This window comes from Furipterus horrens, unplaced genomic scaffold (genome assembly GCF_987537825.1).
Source record: "Furipterus horrens unplaced genomic scaffold, mFurHor1.1.pri manual_scaffold_9, whole genome shotgun sequence".
Taxonomy (NCBI): Eukaryota; Metazoa; Chordata; class Mammalia; order Chiroptera; family Furipteridae; genus Furipterus; species Furipterus horrens.
The window spans coordinates 99,498,782-99,515,661 of record NW_028327179.1 but is presented as its reverse complement, the minus strand read 5'-3'; the positions used below and the strand labels follow the sequence as shown (position 1 = coordinate 99,515,661).

General features: G+C 51.5%; 1 protein-coding gene and 2 non-coding genes across 3 annotated transcripts; 1 reads left to right on the top strand and 2 right to left on the bottom strand.

Moving 5' to 3' along the window:
- Window positions 1-2,680: 2,680 nt before the first annotated feature.
- Window positions 2,681-2,752, bottom strand: TRNAC-GCA (transfer RNA cysteine (anticodon GCA)). Its single transcript has one exon. It is a non-coding gene; the product is annotated as a tRNA-Cys (tRNA).
- Window positions 2,753-5,134: 2,382 nt separating this feature from the next.
- Window positions 5,135-5,206, bottom strand: TRNAC-GCA (transfer RNA cysteine (anticodon GCA)). The gene has a single exon. It is a non-coding gene; the product is annotated as a tRNA-Cys (tRNA).
- A 3,815-nt stretch (window positions 5,207-9,021) lies between these two features.
- ZNF786 (zinc finger protein 786) lies at window positions 9,022-16,212 on the top strand. The gene is made up of 4 exons (XM_090287638.1): window positions 9,022-9,102; window positions 10,092-10,218; window positions 12,224-12,376; window positions 13,654-16,212. The coding sequence occupies exons 1-4, from the start codon at window positions 9,085-9,087 to the stop codon at window positions 15,741-15,743; spliced, it is 2,388 nt and encodes a 795-aa protein (XP_090143764.1). The 5' UTR covers window positions 9,022-9,084; the 3' UTR covers window positions 15,744-16,212.
- The last annotated feature ends 668 nt before the right edge of the window (window positions 16,213-16,880 follow it).

The following is a 16,880-nucleotide window of genomic DNA, read 5'->3' as shown; positions in this document are numbered from 1 at the left end:
GGGAGGCGCTTCCTTCACCCAGTGCACGGAGCCTTGGGCCACCAGGCTGGGCCCCGAAGGCAAGGGTGGCAGCAGCACGGGGCTGTTCCTGGGGCTGCGGCAGCAACAGCTCCCAAGGAGGTACGGAGCAGGCAGGGCCTGGCTGAGGGGCCCCTGGGCCAGAGGCCTCCCACCCACCCAGGTCAACTTGGCTCAGCTCTGCCGGGGAGCCAGGTTTGCTCCTGCTTGGGGCTCCAGTGAGTGGTGGGGGCTTGAGGAATGAGGTCCTCAGGGGGCTTGGGTTGGCCCTGTGATCTTCCCAGTTTTCAGGCAATAACCAAGCAGTGCTTTTCTTGAGTCCCACCCTCTCTGCAAGCTTCCCGGATGCCTTGGGGGAGAGCTCTGCTCCCCCTGAGCCGGGTCAGGCCTCGCTGTGGTGGCTGCTTCTGCTCCCTCTGCTGCAAGCTGTGAGCAGGCAGGCAGGATGGGAGAGACTTTTATTTACTGGATGCCCTCCTCGGGGTTTCTCTGGCCACAATTCTGGGGAAGGTGTGATGGATCTGGGTTGGAGAACTGAGGCTTAGGAGGGCGCAGGAAGTGTGACCGCCACACCAGGTCCCAAGTAAACAGCCTGTGGGGCCTTCCCCGAAGCCCTGGGAGCATGCAGAAGGTTTTCTGGCTTCTCTGTCATTGCGCAGCGTGGGGGAAGCTCGGTCCGGCAGTGTCACTCCCTAGCGCCAGCCTCCTTCCCGGTACCCACCCCCCAGTCCGCTGCCCACCGGCTCCTCCAGGCCCCAGGGGCTCACGAGCAAGTGGCCCTGCTCTGTCCCTCCCCAAGTCAGTTTTCTCCTCGGAAGGGAATCCAGAGCTAGCTCGCCTTTTTCTGTCTTTCTCTCTCTTTAAAAAAAAAAAATCTTCACCCCGAGGATGTGTTTTTATTGATTTTGCAGAGAGAGGAAGGGAGAGAGAGAGAGAGAGAGAGAGAGAGAAATACTAATGTGTGAGAGGAACATGGATCAGTTGCCTGCTGTATGCTCCCCGATCTGGGATCAAACCCACAACCCAGGTGTGTGTCCAGGACTACGCTCCAAAAACAGCGGAGCCACCCGGCCAGGGCTAGTTCCCTTTGTCGCTCCATGACGTGGGTCAGGTTGAGTGGAGGAAGCAGATGGCGGAAGGGGAGAAAGGGGTGTGGTGCCCTGGCCAGCCTCCTGTCCCGGACCTGCCCCTCTACCCCTGCAGACACTTCTCTGCCCCTCAGTGCCCCAGCGCCGGAGGACAGGTAGGGACCAGGGGTCTCTTAGGCTGGGAAAGCCAGGGACTGCCTGCCCACTGTAGGGCAAACAGAACCGTAGTGGCAGAGGGCAGTGGGGCCAGAGAGGGAGGAAGAGAAAACGGAAGGGAGGATGAGTCTGGCCCACAGAAGGTGGTGGGTAGGTGTTCATAGGTGGACCAGTGCCCGAGCGAGGACAGGGAGAGCCAGGATGTCACATTTAACACGCATGGACAAAGAACTTACCGTGTGGCCGGCACTGTTCTATGTACTTTCAAAGTATACTGAATCCTATTTGTAGGAAATTTGAACAATACAGAGATAAATTATTTGACTTCAAGAGTGTTTCACAAGATTACTAGCACAGACTGTGCATTCACATACCACCTTTAACTCGGCAAACCCACAACCTTTATTTTATTTTATTTCTTCAAATTATAAGAAAAAATTTATTTAGAAAGTTACAAAGGTAGTGGAAGGGAGCCAGCTGGCTGCACAGGCTCAGCACACAGTGACAGAAGCAGAGGAAGGGCCCTTGGGGCTGAGGGGAGAGAGAGGCTCGGGCAGCATGCCTCAGGGAGATGCGGGAGAAGGGGGAGACACGGGAGAAGGGGGAGGTGCGCGTGCTCCCGAGAGGGGGTGAGCCAATACCGCAACCTTCAAAATGATATCATAAACATTTTTGCATGCAAATTTTAAAATCTGTTAATATCTTTATCTTCCTCCACAATTACATAACCACCTTAACACAAATGACCCACTTCCTCATATGTCATTGTTAATCAGTATTTTAGTTCTATCTTTAAAAAAAAAATTATAAATTAGACATTTTTATTGTGTTATATGGTCAATGATTTTTAGATTTACTTGCATAGCTTACAATTTCCTTGTTCAACTTCCCTTCTCGTGTCTCAGACCTCCCATCAGGGATCATATTTCTTTTCTCAAAAATATATATTTAAAATTCTCCTTAGTGAGTCTGTTGGTGGTAAACTCTTGGTTTTTATCTGTCTTTGAAGAACAGTTTAGCTGGGAATAGAATTCAGGGCTGACTCTTATTTCCTCTCAACATACGGAATGTGTCATTACGCCATCTTCTGCATCCTTTGCCACTGTTGAGAAGTGGACCGCAGGCCAACTATGGTCCCTTTACAGGTGATCTCAGGTTTCCCTCTGGCTCCCCAGGAAGACCAAAGTCCTCCATCTGAGCCAGGACATCAAATTCGCATTGGAGAGCCGGGACCAGGTGAGGGGAGAGTGGGAAGATCAGAGGAATGGGACAAACATGTGACCTGAGCAGAGTAGCCCTGTGCTGCGTGGGAAGGGTCTCCTCTGCTTCCTCACCCTCTGCAGGAAGACTCAGAGGCCAGATTCAGCAAGAGGAGAGAACACTGGAACTCCTTTATGACCTTTAGAGGCTAAAATGCTAGGGGGCACCCGGATTTGAACCAGGGACCTCTTGATCTGCAGTCAAATGCTCTGCCCCTGAGCTATACCCCCTGCCATACCAGTGAGGCCCAATGAACACCCTTTCCCTGTGCAGCCACACCCAGAGCACAGAGCCTGCCTCAGACGCCCCTTCCGCGTGGCTTGGCTGAGTTGCCAGACCTGCTTTGCTGCTAACTCATCCCCCCCTCATTGGAAGCAGCACCAGGCTCCCTCCTCCCACAGCTCCACACCCTCTCCACCGTCAGACCCTGGAGGAGGGCAGTAACCTGGGGAGCACCCCTGACACCCGGAAGGACCTAGAGTCACATCTGTGTAGTGGCTTTTGTGCTCAGCGCCGGAAAACAGACTCAAAGTCCCCATGGCCAGACTGAGCATGGAGCACCCCAAAGACAGGACACACGTGACTGGACACAGATGGGAGCGCTCTGCACGACGCCACACGGGAGGACGCAGCTGAGCCCTCTCCCGGGCCCCAGATCCCCACACCGCCAACCTTCACCTGCTGGGGGAGATGGAGAAACGTCAGTCCCTAGGCCCAGGTCCACCGTCCTGGGCTCTGCTCTGTGGAACTGGGTCGGGGTCTCTGGGAACCACGCTTCTCCTTGGCCAGGCGGCCCCCTGGTCGGTCCTGCCCACAGGGTTCCAGAAGGAGAAGGAGGCACTTGTTCCTTCCTGCCTGCTCTGGGGTCCTGTCAGTGTCACCTGGCAGTGAGAGTCCCTCCCAGTAGCAACAGTGACGACCACGTGCAGTTCGGTGCTCGCAGGTCCAGCTTTATCATGACTCTTCAGGGACAGCAGCACCCCTTAGAGATCCGAGTCCCTGATCCCCAGGGGCGCTCCCCAAGCTTGTGAGATTGAACGAGTTCGTCCCCTCCTGCGTGTCCCCAGCCCTGGAGTGGTGGCTGCTTCTGCAGTAATGACCTCCATGATGTAAGGTACAGAGAAACTGGTGACTGTCAAACCAGAGTAGGAAATAATTAGCAGCCAAGAACAAATGTAATTAAATCTTGAATTTGGGGGTCTCTGAGTCAGAGTCAACAGTATTAGCTTACCCAGAAGTCAGGAAGTGATGTTTCCGCAGCTCAGTGCAAATGCCTCTGGGATGGAAGGGGGAAGCTATTCATCACCAAACACCGGGAAATGGGAAAATGTAGCCAGACAGCTCCACAAATAATTTAGGAGATTACTACCCTCAGTTAATTTAGTGAATGGCGTTAGATTGTAACTCCGGAGTATCCAAGCATGGAGAAATGGAGGAGGAAGGGGAAGTGGGAGCTGGGGGTGGGACTACTTGTGTAGTATAAAACCAGCTTGCTTGCTTGGTCTATTTGTGTGTGCACCCAGCTCTGCAGACCTGTGAATAAACAAAACCTTAGCTACTGCTGAAGTCCGGTGTCCTGGTGTTTTTATTGTGAGTGTTTCTCGCAATGACACTTGATCTTCCTTCCTGCCCTTTCAGTTCTCTTTCCTGGTTGTTGTGGGTTGAATTGTGTGCCCCCCATGAAGTGTTGAATTCCTAGCCCCCAGTGTGCAGGAATGTGTCCTTGGCCAGGTAGCTCAGTTGGCAGTGTCATCCCGATGCCCCAAGGTTGGGGGTTTGATCGCCAGTCTGGGTGCATACAAGAAGCACCAATGAATGTGTCACTAGGGCAACGATAAATCTCTCTCTCTCTCTCTCCCTCTCTCTCTTTCGGGTCAGGGTTAGGGATATATATATATATATATATATATATATATATATATATATATATCTCCAATAATAATTTTAAAAAGCTGGAATTTGTTAATATGAGACAGCCATGGTGTAGTATGGGTCTTCAGTCCAATGTGACTGGTGTCATACGAAGAGACTCACAGGCAGAAGACAGCCATGTGGAGACTGAGGCAGAGACTGGGTGACGCACCTGGCAGCCAAGGAAGGCCAAGGATCACCAACAACCTCTGGAAGCCGGAGAGAGGCAAGGAAGAACCCTCCTCTGGAGCCTTCGGAGAGAGCACAGCCCGTCTGACCCCTGGATTTCAGACCCTGGCATCCGGAATTGTGTGGCAATAAATTGCCGTTGTTATGTCACCCGTGCTGTGGCACCTGTCACAGAAGCTATAGGAGATGGGTGTACCGGTTAACGAGAACTTACATCACATTCTGTTAACAGAACTGGCTCAGTTTGTGTCTCTGGACTGGCCCCTGGATGATACTCAAAGTGGTACATTGGGGTCCCAGGAAACAGACCCTCAATGAGGGCTTGGGGATGGACTGGGTCTGCCCCTTGGTCTTCAAGGCTGTGCCCAGTGTCTGACTGGATCCTGAATCAGAAAGGATGGCTGTGAAGACACCGTTTCATCGGCTCCAGCTAGCAGCCTCCTGTGTGGGGACTAGCGTATGGTCTCCACAGAACTTTGTCAATTCAGCTCAAGGAGGAAAAAGACTCTCAAAGGGGGCACCCGGATTTGAACCGGGGACCTCTTGATCTGCAGTCAAATGCTCTACCCCTGAGCTATACCCCCTCTTATTAACAATGGTGTGTGATTAATGAACTTCTTTACACTTCCACTCACACGCAGGCTGCTGATTCTGACTCAGCAGAGAGCTGCTAGGCCTGCGCAACTGTACTTGCAACTGTTACCCCATAATTATTCTCTTTTTCCCAAAAGGCACCAGCTTGAAAGGTCACTGAAGGATCCATTTGGAGCAACATGGCATATCAGGCAGAAGATGCAGCCCAGAGGCAAGCTGATGCTTCATGAGCAAGGACTAGATGGTTCTTCACCTCTTATGAGTTGAGCTTACTTTCAAGTTATCCACGGTGTGGGACCAAGACAACCTCCAAATCCTACAAGCTTGGGAGTAACTCTGGTGAGCATGGACTCAGATCTCCGAGGTGGTACATTTGAACTTCAGTTTTTATTTCAGCTTTCTGTCCTGTGTACCCTGCCCTCGCTGCTCCCTGAGCCTTCCCGTCTTTCCTTTAGCCATCCCCTCCAATCCATGATGACACAGATTTTCTAAACTGTTTCCTTGAATTTCTCTCTCAAAACCAAATCCCTGTGTTTCTTGTGCTTTCCCCAAGTGGTTCGGGGGCCTGGGAGATTCTTGGGCAGGCGGGTCAGGATCGATGGCAGGACTCTTAGTTGGATACAAAATAAACCAAACCCTAGCAACTTTGGATGACAAATCTTTATTCTGTCTTGCAGTTTCAGAGGTTCGGGAATCCGGGGGTGGCTTTGCTGGGCGGCTCTGCTTCAGGGTCTCTCAGGAGCTTGCAGATGGGACGTCAGCCGGGGCTGCTCACCAGAAGGTTTGACTGGGGCCGAGGACCCGTCTCAGCCCTGAACGCTCACTCTCACGTTGGAGAGAGGACCCAGCTCCTCACTGGCTGCTGGCAGGAGGTTCAGTTCCTTGTCACAGGGGCCTCTTCACACTTAATTTCATTTAAAAACACCCCACAGACACGCCCAGAGTAGTACTGACCAAAACTCTGAGCACCACGTGGCCCAGTCATGTTAACACATAAACTCAACCATCACATGTGGTAAGTGTACCTTTAGTTTGGTAAGAATTTGTCAAACTTCTCTGGAGTGGTTGTACCATTTCCATTCTTACTGCTATGTATGAGTGATCCGTTTTTTCCAAATCCTTGCGAGGTAATAAGAAAAGCAGCCTCATCTTTGCCTCTCATGCTCTCCCTTTTAAACTTTTCTTGGTGAAATTTTCCCCTTGTCCAAGTGACTTTAGTGATCATTCTTAGGTAACAGAGCGCCCCGAAGTTGCAGCCTGAATTCAGTAATCAGAATGTCCAGGCCCACGCCATAATCAGTACTCTGGAAACGATTCAACTTCTGTCCTCCCCTAGAAGCGGGAGCGCTGGGACATGGTCCTTCGTGTCCCTGTCCCTGCCCAGCGCTCACTGCTGCATTCAGGCAGCCAGAAGGAAGGGAAGGAGGAGAGGACAGGAGGAAAGCTCTTGCTGGATGCGTGCTGTAGTAGGGCAGGCCTGTGTTCTCTGGACTGGCCAGTGTTTGAAATTACTCTGGGCGTTTCTTGGGATTCCTCCGGGGCCACTGCTGGGAACACCCGACAGCCTCTATGACCTGCCAATGCGTTTTTTCCGGGCTTTCCAGGATCTGGGTCACAGACTCAGTTTGGGTCCATGACCCCGTCCTCCTGTGCAGAGTTCCACATTGCTCCAACTTGGCTCTCTCCTGTGTGGCCCAGGTAACCCTTTCCTGCCTTTTATTCCCAGCCACCCTGGTAACACCTGCTGATTCCAAAGAGTGGCGCGGCCCCTCTCTGCCCACAGAGCTGGACGCACCTCACTGAAACCCCAGCTGCAGGACGCGTGACCAAGCCTCTGGTGGACTCTGTGAAGCCCCTTCCCTGTGCTCAAGGTCAGGGGCGGAGAACACCCCAACTCCTCTGCGACAGAGGAGTGGTACTCATAGCACGGTCTGCCCGAACAGCGTGTCTCAGCAGTGCTCTGGTCTCCAGCAACCTGACGCTCTTACACCTGGTGGTGGGCGAGTGAACTGGTCGCAGACGTGACGGTGAGACCTGCAGGGCGCTGGGTCTCGCTCCTGCCTTTGGTGCCCGTACCTGCTCATCTTGGGCTCTCAGCTGAAACGACCTCGAACGCTTCATCTGATTGCATCACAGGAGAGCGGAAGCTGTACTTCCCTAGCCCACTGTCGGTGCACACGCTGGGAGTGCCTCCTGTTGTTCTGCAGATGCTGCCGCAGTGTCTCTGTACACGACTCCTGGTGCCCTTACGCTGAAGCTTCCCACGGGGACCCACCCTGAGGGGAGCCTCCTGGGTGGTGTGCTCACCTGTAACGTCACTATAGAGCGTTCCGTGTCATCACTGTGCCATCTTTGTTGCCGCTGTTTCCTCCATAATGAGTAAGCCACTTGTACTCCCGTCATGAGCAGATGAAAATATCACTTCTTCTCACCAATTCTGGGTCTAGGTAAAGCTCCGTGTGCCCTAAGTTTTGGGAGGTGGGGTGAAAATGGTGCCTCTCTACTGTTTTAATTTTAATTTCCCTGATTTCTAGCACAGTTGAGCTCTTTCATGTATTTATGGGTTATAAAATAACCTCTTATTGAAATTATGGTAAAAACATGTAACATAAAATTTTTCATTTTAGTGGATGGTTCAAGGGTGTTAAGTGTATTCACATTGTTGTGCAACAGATCTCAAGAATTTTTTCATCTTTTTTATATTCTGGTACAAACCCATTCTCCATCAAATGTGTTTCTCAATCCAGAGTCTCTTGTTTAAGGAATGTTTGGTCCGATGAAAATTTAAATTTTGGTATCATCAGATTTATCTCATATAAGTTTTGATTTGGGGGTTGCATTTAAGAAATCCTTCCCTGGGCTATATTCAACTGAATGTTCATGTCCCCCCACATTGATTTGTTGAAACTACAAGCTTATTATTTCATTAGTGTTTTGTTGAAACCGAGGTTTAGAGGGAGTGGCCGTTATTTTTATTATGTTTTTTCTATATGAACTTTAACGTTGAGCATTTTTGCTAATTCCTAAACGAATTCATGGGATCATTAATAAGTATATGTTGTATATTAATATAGTACATAAGTATATATTGATACAGAAAAAGTATTTGAAAAACGACACATCCATTCGCAATAAAACCTCCCATCAGACGAGGGATGGAAAGGAACCCCCTCCACCTGAGAGAGGTCTATACAAAAAGTTAATATCAGCGTGGCCTGCATCCTGGTTGACCGGAAGCGCCCTCCTGATGAGCGGCAGGACTGGGATGAATACCCAACCTCCTGGCGGGGACAATTCTGGCCGCGAGGGGGCGGGGGTTGGGCTGCACACTCCGAGTCCCCAGCAGGGTGGGCCTCCAAGGGCGCACAGGGGACCTGCTTGTGGACGCCCCTTGATTGTCTTACCAACCTGGCTTGATTCCTGGGGTGACATCCCAGATGACTGGGGTCAGCTCTGGGAGGAACCGAACCCCTGCACTCCCCGGCTCTGTCTCAGTGAAGTGTCTGCATCCCTGTCCCCTCTCCATCCACTTCCAGGTGACTCTGCATTGCCACCTCTGTCTCCATCCCTTCCAGCTCCTTCACTTGGCCTCCGTCTCTGCCTGCCACCCTTGGGCCCCCAAGAGAGTGCGAAGATCCATCTCCTCCAGGAGGCGGCTCCGCCGGCAGCGGGACTCGGCCCCGGCGCTGGTACTTGCAGCTGGGGCTGCGCGCGCTCCTCCCGGCCACAGCGGGGCGCTCTGGGGGCGGGGCGGCGGCCTGCCCGAGTCCCAGCGTGCACCGCGGCGGGGCGGGGCGGAGCGGGAGGCTGTGGCGGCCGGGCGGTGCTGGGATTCGGTCGCGGGGGCCGCGTGGAACCGCGAAGGGCCATGGCCGAGCTGGCTCCGGTAAGAGGGGTCCAGATACAGGGCGGGTCCTTGGTTTCCAGTTTGAGGGGCCGGCGGCGGACAGGTGGGGCGCTGTCTAGGGTCGTGCCAGGCTCGAGTCGTGGGGGCCGGCCCTGCACCGGGCCGGTGACCGTCGCTCCTGGCGCTTGCCCGTGGCCGTGGCCGAACACCCGAACGACGCGGACCGCGGACCGGGAAGATCCAGGAGCGGGCCAAGCCTGGGCCGGGGGCTCCTGGGCGCGCGCGCGGGGCGGACAAGGAAAGGGAGGGAAGGAGGGCTGGGGCCGGCGACATGCCCATGGGTCACCGTGATGAAAACTTAGACAGTTTTTCAGCTGCTCAGGAGCTGGCACCCCTGACCGTAGCCCCTAGGTGTTTCAAGGGTCAACTGTGTGTAAAGGCTGAAGGTCGATATCTCAATCTATGGAGAAAGATTGGTGTATTTAATAGTGCCTTGTGATTGGCTCTCCATATGTATGTAAATAAAGACACCAATCGCATATATAGATTTAGACTGCAAATCTAAATGTTAAAAAAATTAATAGAATATTTGTGATGTGGGAAACACTTAAAATGAAAGAAAAAGCTGGAAACAATACAGAAAAGACAGGTTTTTAACTAAATGAAAGGGTCAAAATAGAAGGTTCTCCCATTGATACACTGGGAGAAAACATTTGCTAGTCAAAGAGTTACTAACCCTAAAACACTGTAAGAGCCCACTAGACAGTTGAACAAAGGATATGCACAAAGATGTGGACCCCTCCTCCTAAAAAGTATGAAAAAGATGCTAAGCCTCACAGATGAATGCATACTAAAACAATGAAATACAAATGTTATACCCAAAATTAGAGCAGAGGAGGAGCCATTCCCAAGGGAAAATCTGCCGAACAGACAAAAACAGTGTCCACTCCAAAAGTCTTTCAGATGATGAGAAGGAGCTGGAGTCATTTTGTAGCAGTCATGACTGTGGCTCTTATATATAATTTCAGGTACCTCTGACTTTTGAGGATGTTGTCATTTACTTCTCGGAGCAGGAATGGCAGAATCTGGAGGCCTGGCAGAAGGAGCTTTACAAGCATGTGATGCAAACCAATTATGAGATTCTCGCTTCTCTAGGTAAGAAGTGTTCAACTTTGTGGATAAGGCTGGCACTGGGTACTGGGAAAGGGCTCAGTCACTTGAGGTTCTATTTGTCATGTAGCCAGAATTCTCAGAAATGAGCTCAGAAAAGCCCTTTCAGCCCATATTCTTTTAATACTTCTGTCAGCACTGCTAATCCTTACTTAAGGGTACACATTGTTATATGAGAATATTTGAGACCACATGGAATGTGAGGGGTGACGAAGTATGTTTCAGGGCATTTAGTCACTTCTTACTCTCAGGTTCCAGGATTGTCCACACAGGCACATGCCTAACTCATACCCATAAAGCACCTGGCTACTTTAACCTTGGGCATTCGTGTCTGTCAGCTTTTCCAGCGGCGTCCATATGCTCCGGAAAGCTCACATTCCATTCCCTTGCAGTGAGGTTTGGTGTGGCTGTCTGTCCACTGAGGTGATGAACAGCTGCTGTCTCTGTGCATGTAGGGGTGTGTGTTCTTGTTAGTCTTGCTGCTTATGGGGTCTTTATATTTCTTTTCATTATCGAATATATTTCTTTAAAAAATCAGGCCCTTCAGAAAAGCATCAAATGCTAAAAGTCTCTTGCTTCATAATTACCCCCTCACTCAGTTAATTCCCCAAAGGCAACCACTTTTAACCATTTCTATTTTAGTTCTTCCTGTGGTTTCCTTCGGTCCATGTAACTGCCATGCTTACACTTCTGTTTCTTGATTTATCACATTTAGGCAGCATTAATGAACTCATTGCTGTGAAAAATAAGGCATCATCTTACATATGCTATCATTTTTCTGTCTCCTTTTTCCCTTTCTCCCAGATTTTGATAGTTTCTTTCATGTTTATAGCCTAAATAATGAACTTCTAGATTATGTGCCTTCAGCTTTACTTACATCGCTTGACCCCTTTTGTATATGAAGATAAGGTGGTAGTTCTCCTGTTCTTCCTTCCACCTCTCCTGCCAGTTCCTGACAGCCACAGCATTTCCTTATATCTCAAGGTTTCTAATACATTTTGTTTCATTACCATTATTTTTCCAGGTTCTATCTGTAGAGTGTTTCTGAAACATATAAACTAAGACATTACATCATTGTATTTTCATTATTACTAAAGAACCAATTATCAAGTCTATAGGGAAATAAATATATGTAATCCTATGTCATTAACCCTGTGCCACCCCAGAAGATAATGATTTCGTTTTTCATACGAGCAGCCTTAGAACTCTTTGGGTGTTGTGGCCAGATTCCAGCGGGCTAGTGAGGTGTCTGGAACAGGGAGAAGAGTCTCCACCTGGGCTGTGCCCCTCTGGCGCCTTGTCCTGTGGCATTGCCCCACTTCCTCTTCCTCTGATCTGGACTGTCCGCTAATTGCTTGTGGCCATCTATGACTTGGTTGTATTAAATATATATATTATTGAAAGAAAGTTTTACTTGAACATACAGAGAGTAAACATTTCTTGCAGGGGAATGGGGACATATTATTAGAGAATCTTCTAACTATTTTAATTCTTTTCATTCATTACAACCCCCTCTCTTATGGCAGAACTCAGCTGTGTTTTAGGTTGTCATTCACACTGTCACTAGAAGTACTTCTGAGAGTATCTTTGCTGGAGCCATCTACTTTGAAATTCCTAGGACAGCCATTCCAGTTCTTACTATGGTACATACTCCTCCTCCCATGGGTGTCTGTGGTCTCAGTGTTTGTCCCACCACTCCTAAAGGACACTCTAGTGGGCTTTGTAAAATCCATGACAAAAGACAGCATTGCTGGATATATGGGGGCAAAGACAAAATTAAAATAGCACAGTTCATCTGACGGGTCCAGATAGCTTATCCCATGTTATGGTGGGATGTTTTGCTCTTCTTTGTGTAAATCTGTAATCTGTTTTTTGACATCTCTTTTCATACATTGTCCTGAGTTAATTTTAAGAAATTTAAAAACAACTCAGTATGCTTTTAAATGTCACTCTCAAGGAAACCAAGCTTTCATTTGGCTTCTCTGTGCAGATGGTGGACTTCCCAAACCAGAACTGATATCCCGGATTGAACAGGGGACAGAGCTCTTCAGGAATTTAGGAGAACCACAGAAATCAGGACACATAATTTGCAATCCTGCTGATCTGCATTTTGATCCTGTAATTGAGAGAGAGCAGTTTTGGGGTGAGTATGAAGATATCAGGGCCTGTCCTTGAGATGTCACATTCAGGTTTCTCAACTCTAATTCTCCGATCTTGTTGTCTTATTTGGCTGGGCTGAGGCTTGCTCTCTGGTGTATTCTAGAGAAAGACAGTTGAGCATAGTGGTTAGGGGTATGGGTTCTGGAGCCTGAGTCTGGATCTTGCCTTTTCTGGTGACCATGGGCAAATTATTCAACCTCTCAGTATTTCATTGTCTAAGCTGCAAAATGAAGCTAGTAATAGTACCTACATTTAGAGTAAAGTGTTCAAATGTTGCCTGGCACAGAGTGAGAGCTCAGTAAGTGTGAGCTGGGCTTCATAGCGGGTTGGGGGTGGGGGGGATTGCTTCCTTCCCTTTGGGGACTGTCGGCTCTATTTGAATGGCTAAATCATAGCTCTCCTCACGTTCTTGTCCTGGTGGAGCGTCTGAGACTCATGGATCCCTCAGAGCCAGCACTAGGTATGGGGTGAGGAAGTCAGTGGGGGGAGCATTCCAGGAAATCCCATCAGTAGTTTGTTTAGCTTTTAGCTGCTGCTTTCTGGAGAGTAAAATTTCTTCTCCACAGATTATTTTGTTTTTTGTCATCTGTAATTCTTTCAAGAAACCTTTTTAAAAGGTTCGAAGAAGTAGTGTGAAAGAGGGAGGAGCAGAGACGTGGCCTTGCTGCCTGGCGTAGGGATGGGACCGCTCGTGGTTGCACAGGGCCTGTGTCCGTCAGGGCACGGTCAGTAGCACCGCTGTCATCTGCTCTTGAGTCCAGGGGGTCTGCACATCCAAGTGGAGTGAGTCTGATGGTCCTGAAGCCACAACAGTGGAGAAGGTTTGGCGGGTGCCTGCAGCACGCTGGCCCGTGCTGAGCACTTTGCACACGTTAACCCTGTGACTCTCACAGCCTCTTACTTTCCCACTTCTACGGAAGAAGGATCTGAAGCCCAGGGAGATTCCCTCGGCGGAAGTTGCAGCGGACACATGGAATCCAAACCCAGACAGTCGGTTCCAGAGCTTCCGCCCTACGTTTGTGACCTTTGTTTTCCGCTTTTCAGTATTATTCTGAGAAGTCTGTTCCGTTTAGTTTCGGTAGACTCGCACCAAATTCCTGGTCATGAGATAGAGCCACCTGACACGTGCCCTGAGAACAGCTCAGTGGAAGCTGGGTTCCCAGGCCACCACAGGTCACTGTTCTGGGTCACTTCACTGGTGATAGAGCCTGTAGTCATGCCATAGACAGGAACTGTGACTGAATTTTCGGTTTGTTTCAGGAAGCCAGCAAGCTGTGAATCCAGGAGAACCTGAACGCCATTTTCCCGCAGATTCTCTTGAGAGCCCGCATTCCTCTGCACCGTTATTAGGAAAGAGTGAAGATGTTTCCTTCGGGCCTGACCAAGGCGTCACGCTCAGGAAGCCAGACAGACACGATCCACGGGCTCTGCTCCCCGCAGCCCAGCCTTCCAGGGAGCGCCCCCAGAGAGAGAGAACCCCGAGCCCCAGAGCTCGGGGTTCCGCAGGCCCGCAGGAAGCACCCTCCTGGGAGGGCCCCCAGCGCCCTCACCCTGCCTGTAGGGAAGGCTTTTGGGAGAAGAACCCCTCAGAGAAGTGCCACAGGAGCCACTCGAAGGACCAGCCGCGCGGGGCCTGGAAGAAGCTCGGCAAAGGAGCCGAGCCTCCGCCGCAGCAGCCGGGCAGTGCTGGCGCTCCGAGGCGCTTCCGGTGCCGGCCGTGTGGGCGGAGCTTCCGCCCGGAGCGGGACTGGCTCAGGCACCTGACTGCGCACGCGGGGGAGAGCGCGTGGCAGTGCCCGGACTGTGACGCGCGCTTCCGTCACAAGCGGACCCTTCTCAGCCACCACCTCCTGCACCAGGGGGCGCGGCCGTCCCAGCGCCGGAGGTGCGACAAGAGCTTGCTTCCCAAGGGCAGCAGGCAGGCTCACCAGGGCCCGCGCAGCAGGGCGAGGCCAGGCCCCCGCAGAGGCGGCGCCGGGGCCCGGGAGCCCAGCAGTGTGCGCTCAGGAGAGCGGCCAGGCCCCCGTCCGGCCCGTGAGGAGCGCCGCCGCCTGACGGGGGGCCTGCAGGTGGCCCTCCAGCGCCGCCGCGCCAGGGAGAGGCCGTTCTCCTGCACGGAATGCGGCAAGTGCTTCTCTACCAGGGCCACGCTCGCCAGCCACGTGAGGGTGCACACGGGAGAGAAGCCCTTCCCGTGCCCGCAGTGCGACAAGCGCTTCCGCCTGCGCGGCCTGCTGAGGGCCCACCAGCGTGTGCACCGCGGGGAGAGGCCCTTCTCCTGCAGGAAGTGCGGCAAGGGCTTCAGCAAGCAGTGCAGGCTCACCGAGCACGCCCGCGTGCACAGCGGGGAGAGGCCCTTCCGGTGCGGCGAGTGCGGCCGCAGCTTCCGCCAGAGGGGCCAGCTGCTGCGGCACCAGCGCCTGCACACCGACGAGAGGCCCTTCCAGTGCCCCGAGTGCGAGCGGAGCTTCCGCCTGAAGAGCATGCTGAGAGCCCACCGGCTGCGGCACAGCGCGGAGAGGCCGTTCTCCTGCGGCGAGTGTGGCCGCGGCTTCACCCACCAGTGCAAGCTGCGCGAGCACCTGCGCGTGCACAGCGGGGAGAGGCCCTTCCAGTGCCCCGAGTGCGGCAAGAGCTTCCGCCTCAAGGGCATCCTGAAGGCCCACCAGAGCACCCACAGCGCGGAGAGGCCGTTCCCGTGTGCGGAGTGCGGCAAGGGCTTCACCAGGCAGTCCAAGCTCGCCGAGCACCTGCGCGTGCACAGCGGGGAGAGGCCCTTCCAGTGCCCCGACTGCGACCGGAGCTTCCGCCTCAAGGGCCAGCTGCTGAGTCACCGGCGCCTGCACACCGGAGAGAGGCCCTTCCAGTGCCCCGAGTGCGGCAAGAGCTACCGCGTGAAGGCCGACCTGAAGGCGCACCAGCTGCTGCACGGCGGGCGGATGCCCTTCTCCTGCGAGTGTGGCAAAGGCTTCGCGAAGCAGTCAAAGCTCGTGGAGCACATCAGGACCCACACGGGCGAGAAGCCCTTTCACTGTCCCAAGTGTGACAAGAGTTTCCGCTTGAAGGCACAGCTGCTCAGCCACCAAGGCCTACATACAGGGGAGAGACCTTACCACTGCCCCGAGTGTGACAAAAACTTCCGGGAAAGGGGACACATGCTCAGGCACCAGCGCATACACAGGCCAGAGCGGCCGTTCGCCTGTGGCGACTGCGGGAAGGGCTTCATTTATAAGTCTAGGCTTGCTGAGCATGTCCGAGTGCACACAAAGTCCTGTCGTGCTCCGAGCGGGCCCGACATTCAGAAGCGGCTCAGCCAGCTCTTTGCAATGATCGAGGCCGACTGGAGCTGAGCTGCCGCAGCGTCCGATGTGGTCAGCAGTGACAGTGCCTGGGGACACTGCAGCCGCAGCCAGGCGCCCTGCTGCATGGGTCTTAGGAACGGGGCCCTTTCTTAAACGAGAATGTAATACGGGTTATGAATGTGAGAAACCATAAAGGAGCGTCTTTTTTAAATCATGATTTTATTTCCTATCCGTTGATAGAAGAGACATTTGTTCGTCCTACCATCTTAAGGAGAAATTTCCCCCAAATGCTTAGCTAGTTCTAAAATCCCAGCTTGAATTTAAACAGGAAAGCCCTCCAGCACTAGCTGTTACATGTCAACTCCCCTTCTCTTTTTTCATAGTGTGATCCTAAACTGGGGGTTTAAATCCAGTGAATTTTGTGGCAGGCCTGATATGACATTAGATTTGGTTTAGATGGATTTACTTGGAAACTGATAGTAATAAAATGAGTTCTCCAAATCGTAGTTCTGTGACTGCTGAAGTTTTGCAGCAGATTCCATAGTGACTATGCATAACTCCCCCCAAGGAAAAGGTGGTAATTTTCAGCAAAAATTGGGCCAAGCTGAGTTGAAGAAACATAAAACTGAAGGTGCCAAGATATATGGGACTAGAATATAGATAAAGAGTTTGGGAAAGCAAGTGTCGATTTGGGAGTTCCAGGACGGAAACGCTTTTTGAAACTGAGTAAGTGAATGAGAGCCCCATTCATGGACAGTAACCATCTGAGCAGATGACTCAAGTCCAAGTTCAGATGAAATAACAGGCAGCAACAGCTTAGTGTGGTGAGTTTTCAAGCAAATGTAAGTAAACAAAATACAAGTAGAAATCCAGGAAAATACCTCACTTGGTACATTAGGTAAGGCTTCGTGAGCACAGAATGTTTATTTTAGTGAGAGGGTTGTATTCCTCACACACAACTCCTGACTTTCAGAGGGTTCACATTTCATGTAGCAGAGTGGCTGACCTGGAATTCTGAGGGGTGGCAGAAGATGAGATTGTCAGTAAACTTAATAGACATTACTGTGAAACAATATATCACAGATGATTTTCTGTTGAACACTGGCTTCAAAGATATATATATATATATATATGGGTATATATATATATATGGGTATATGTATATATACATACACACACACACAC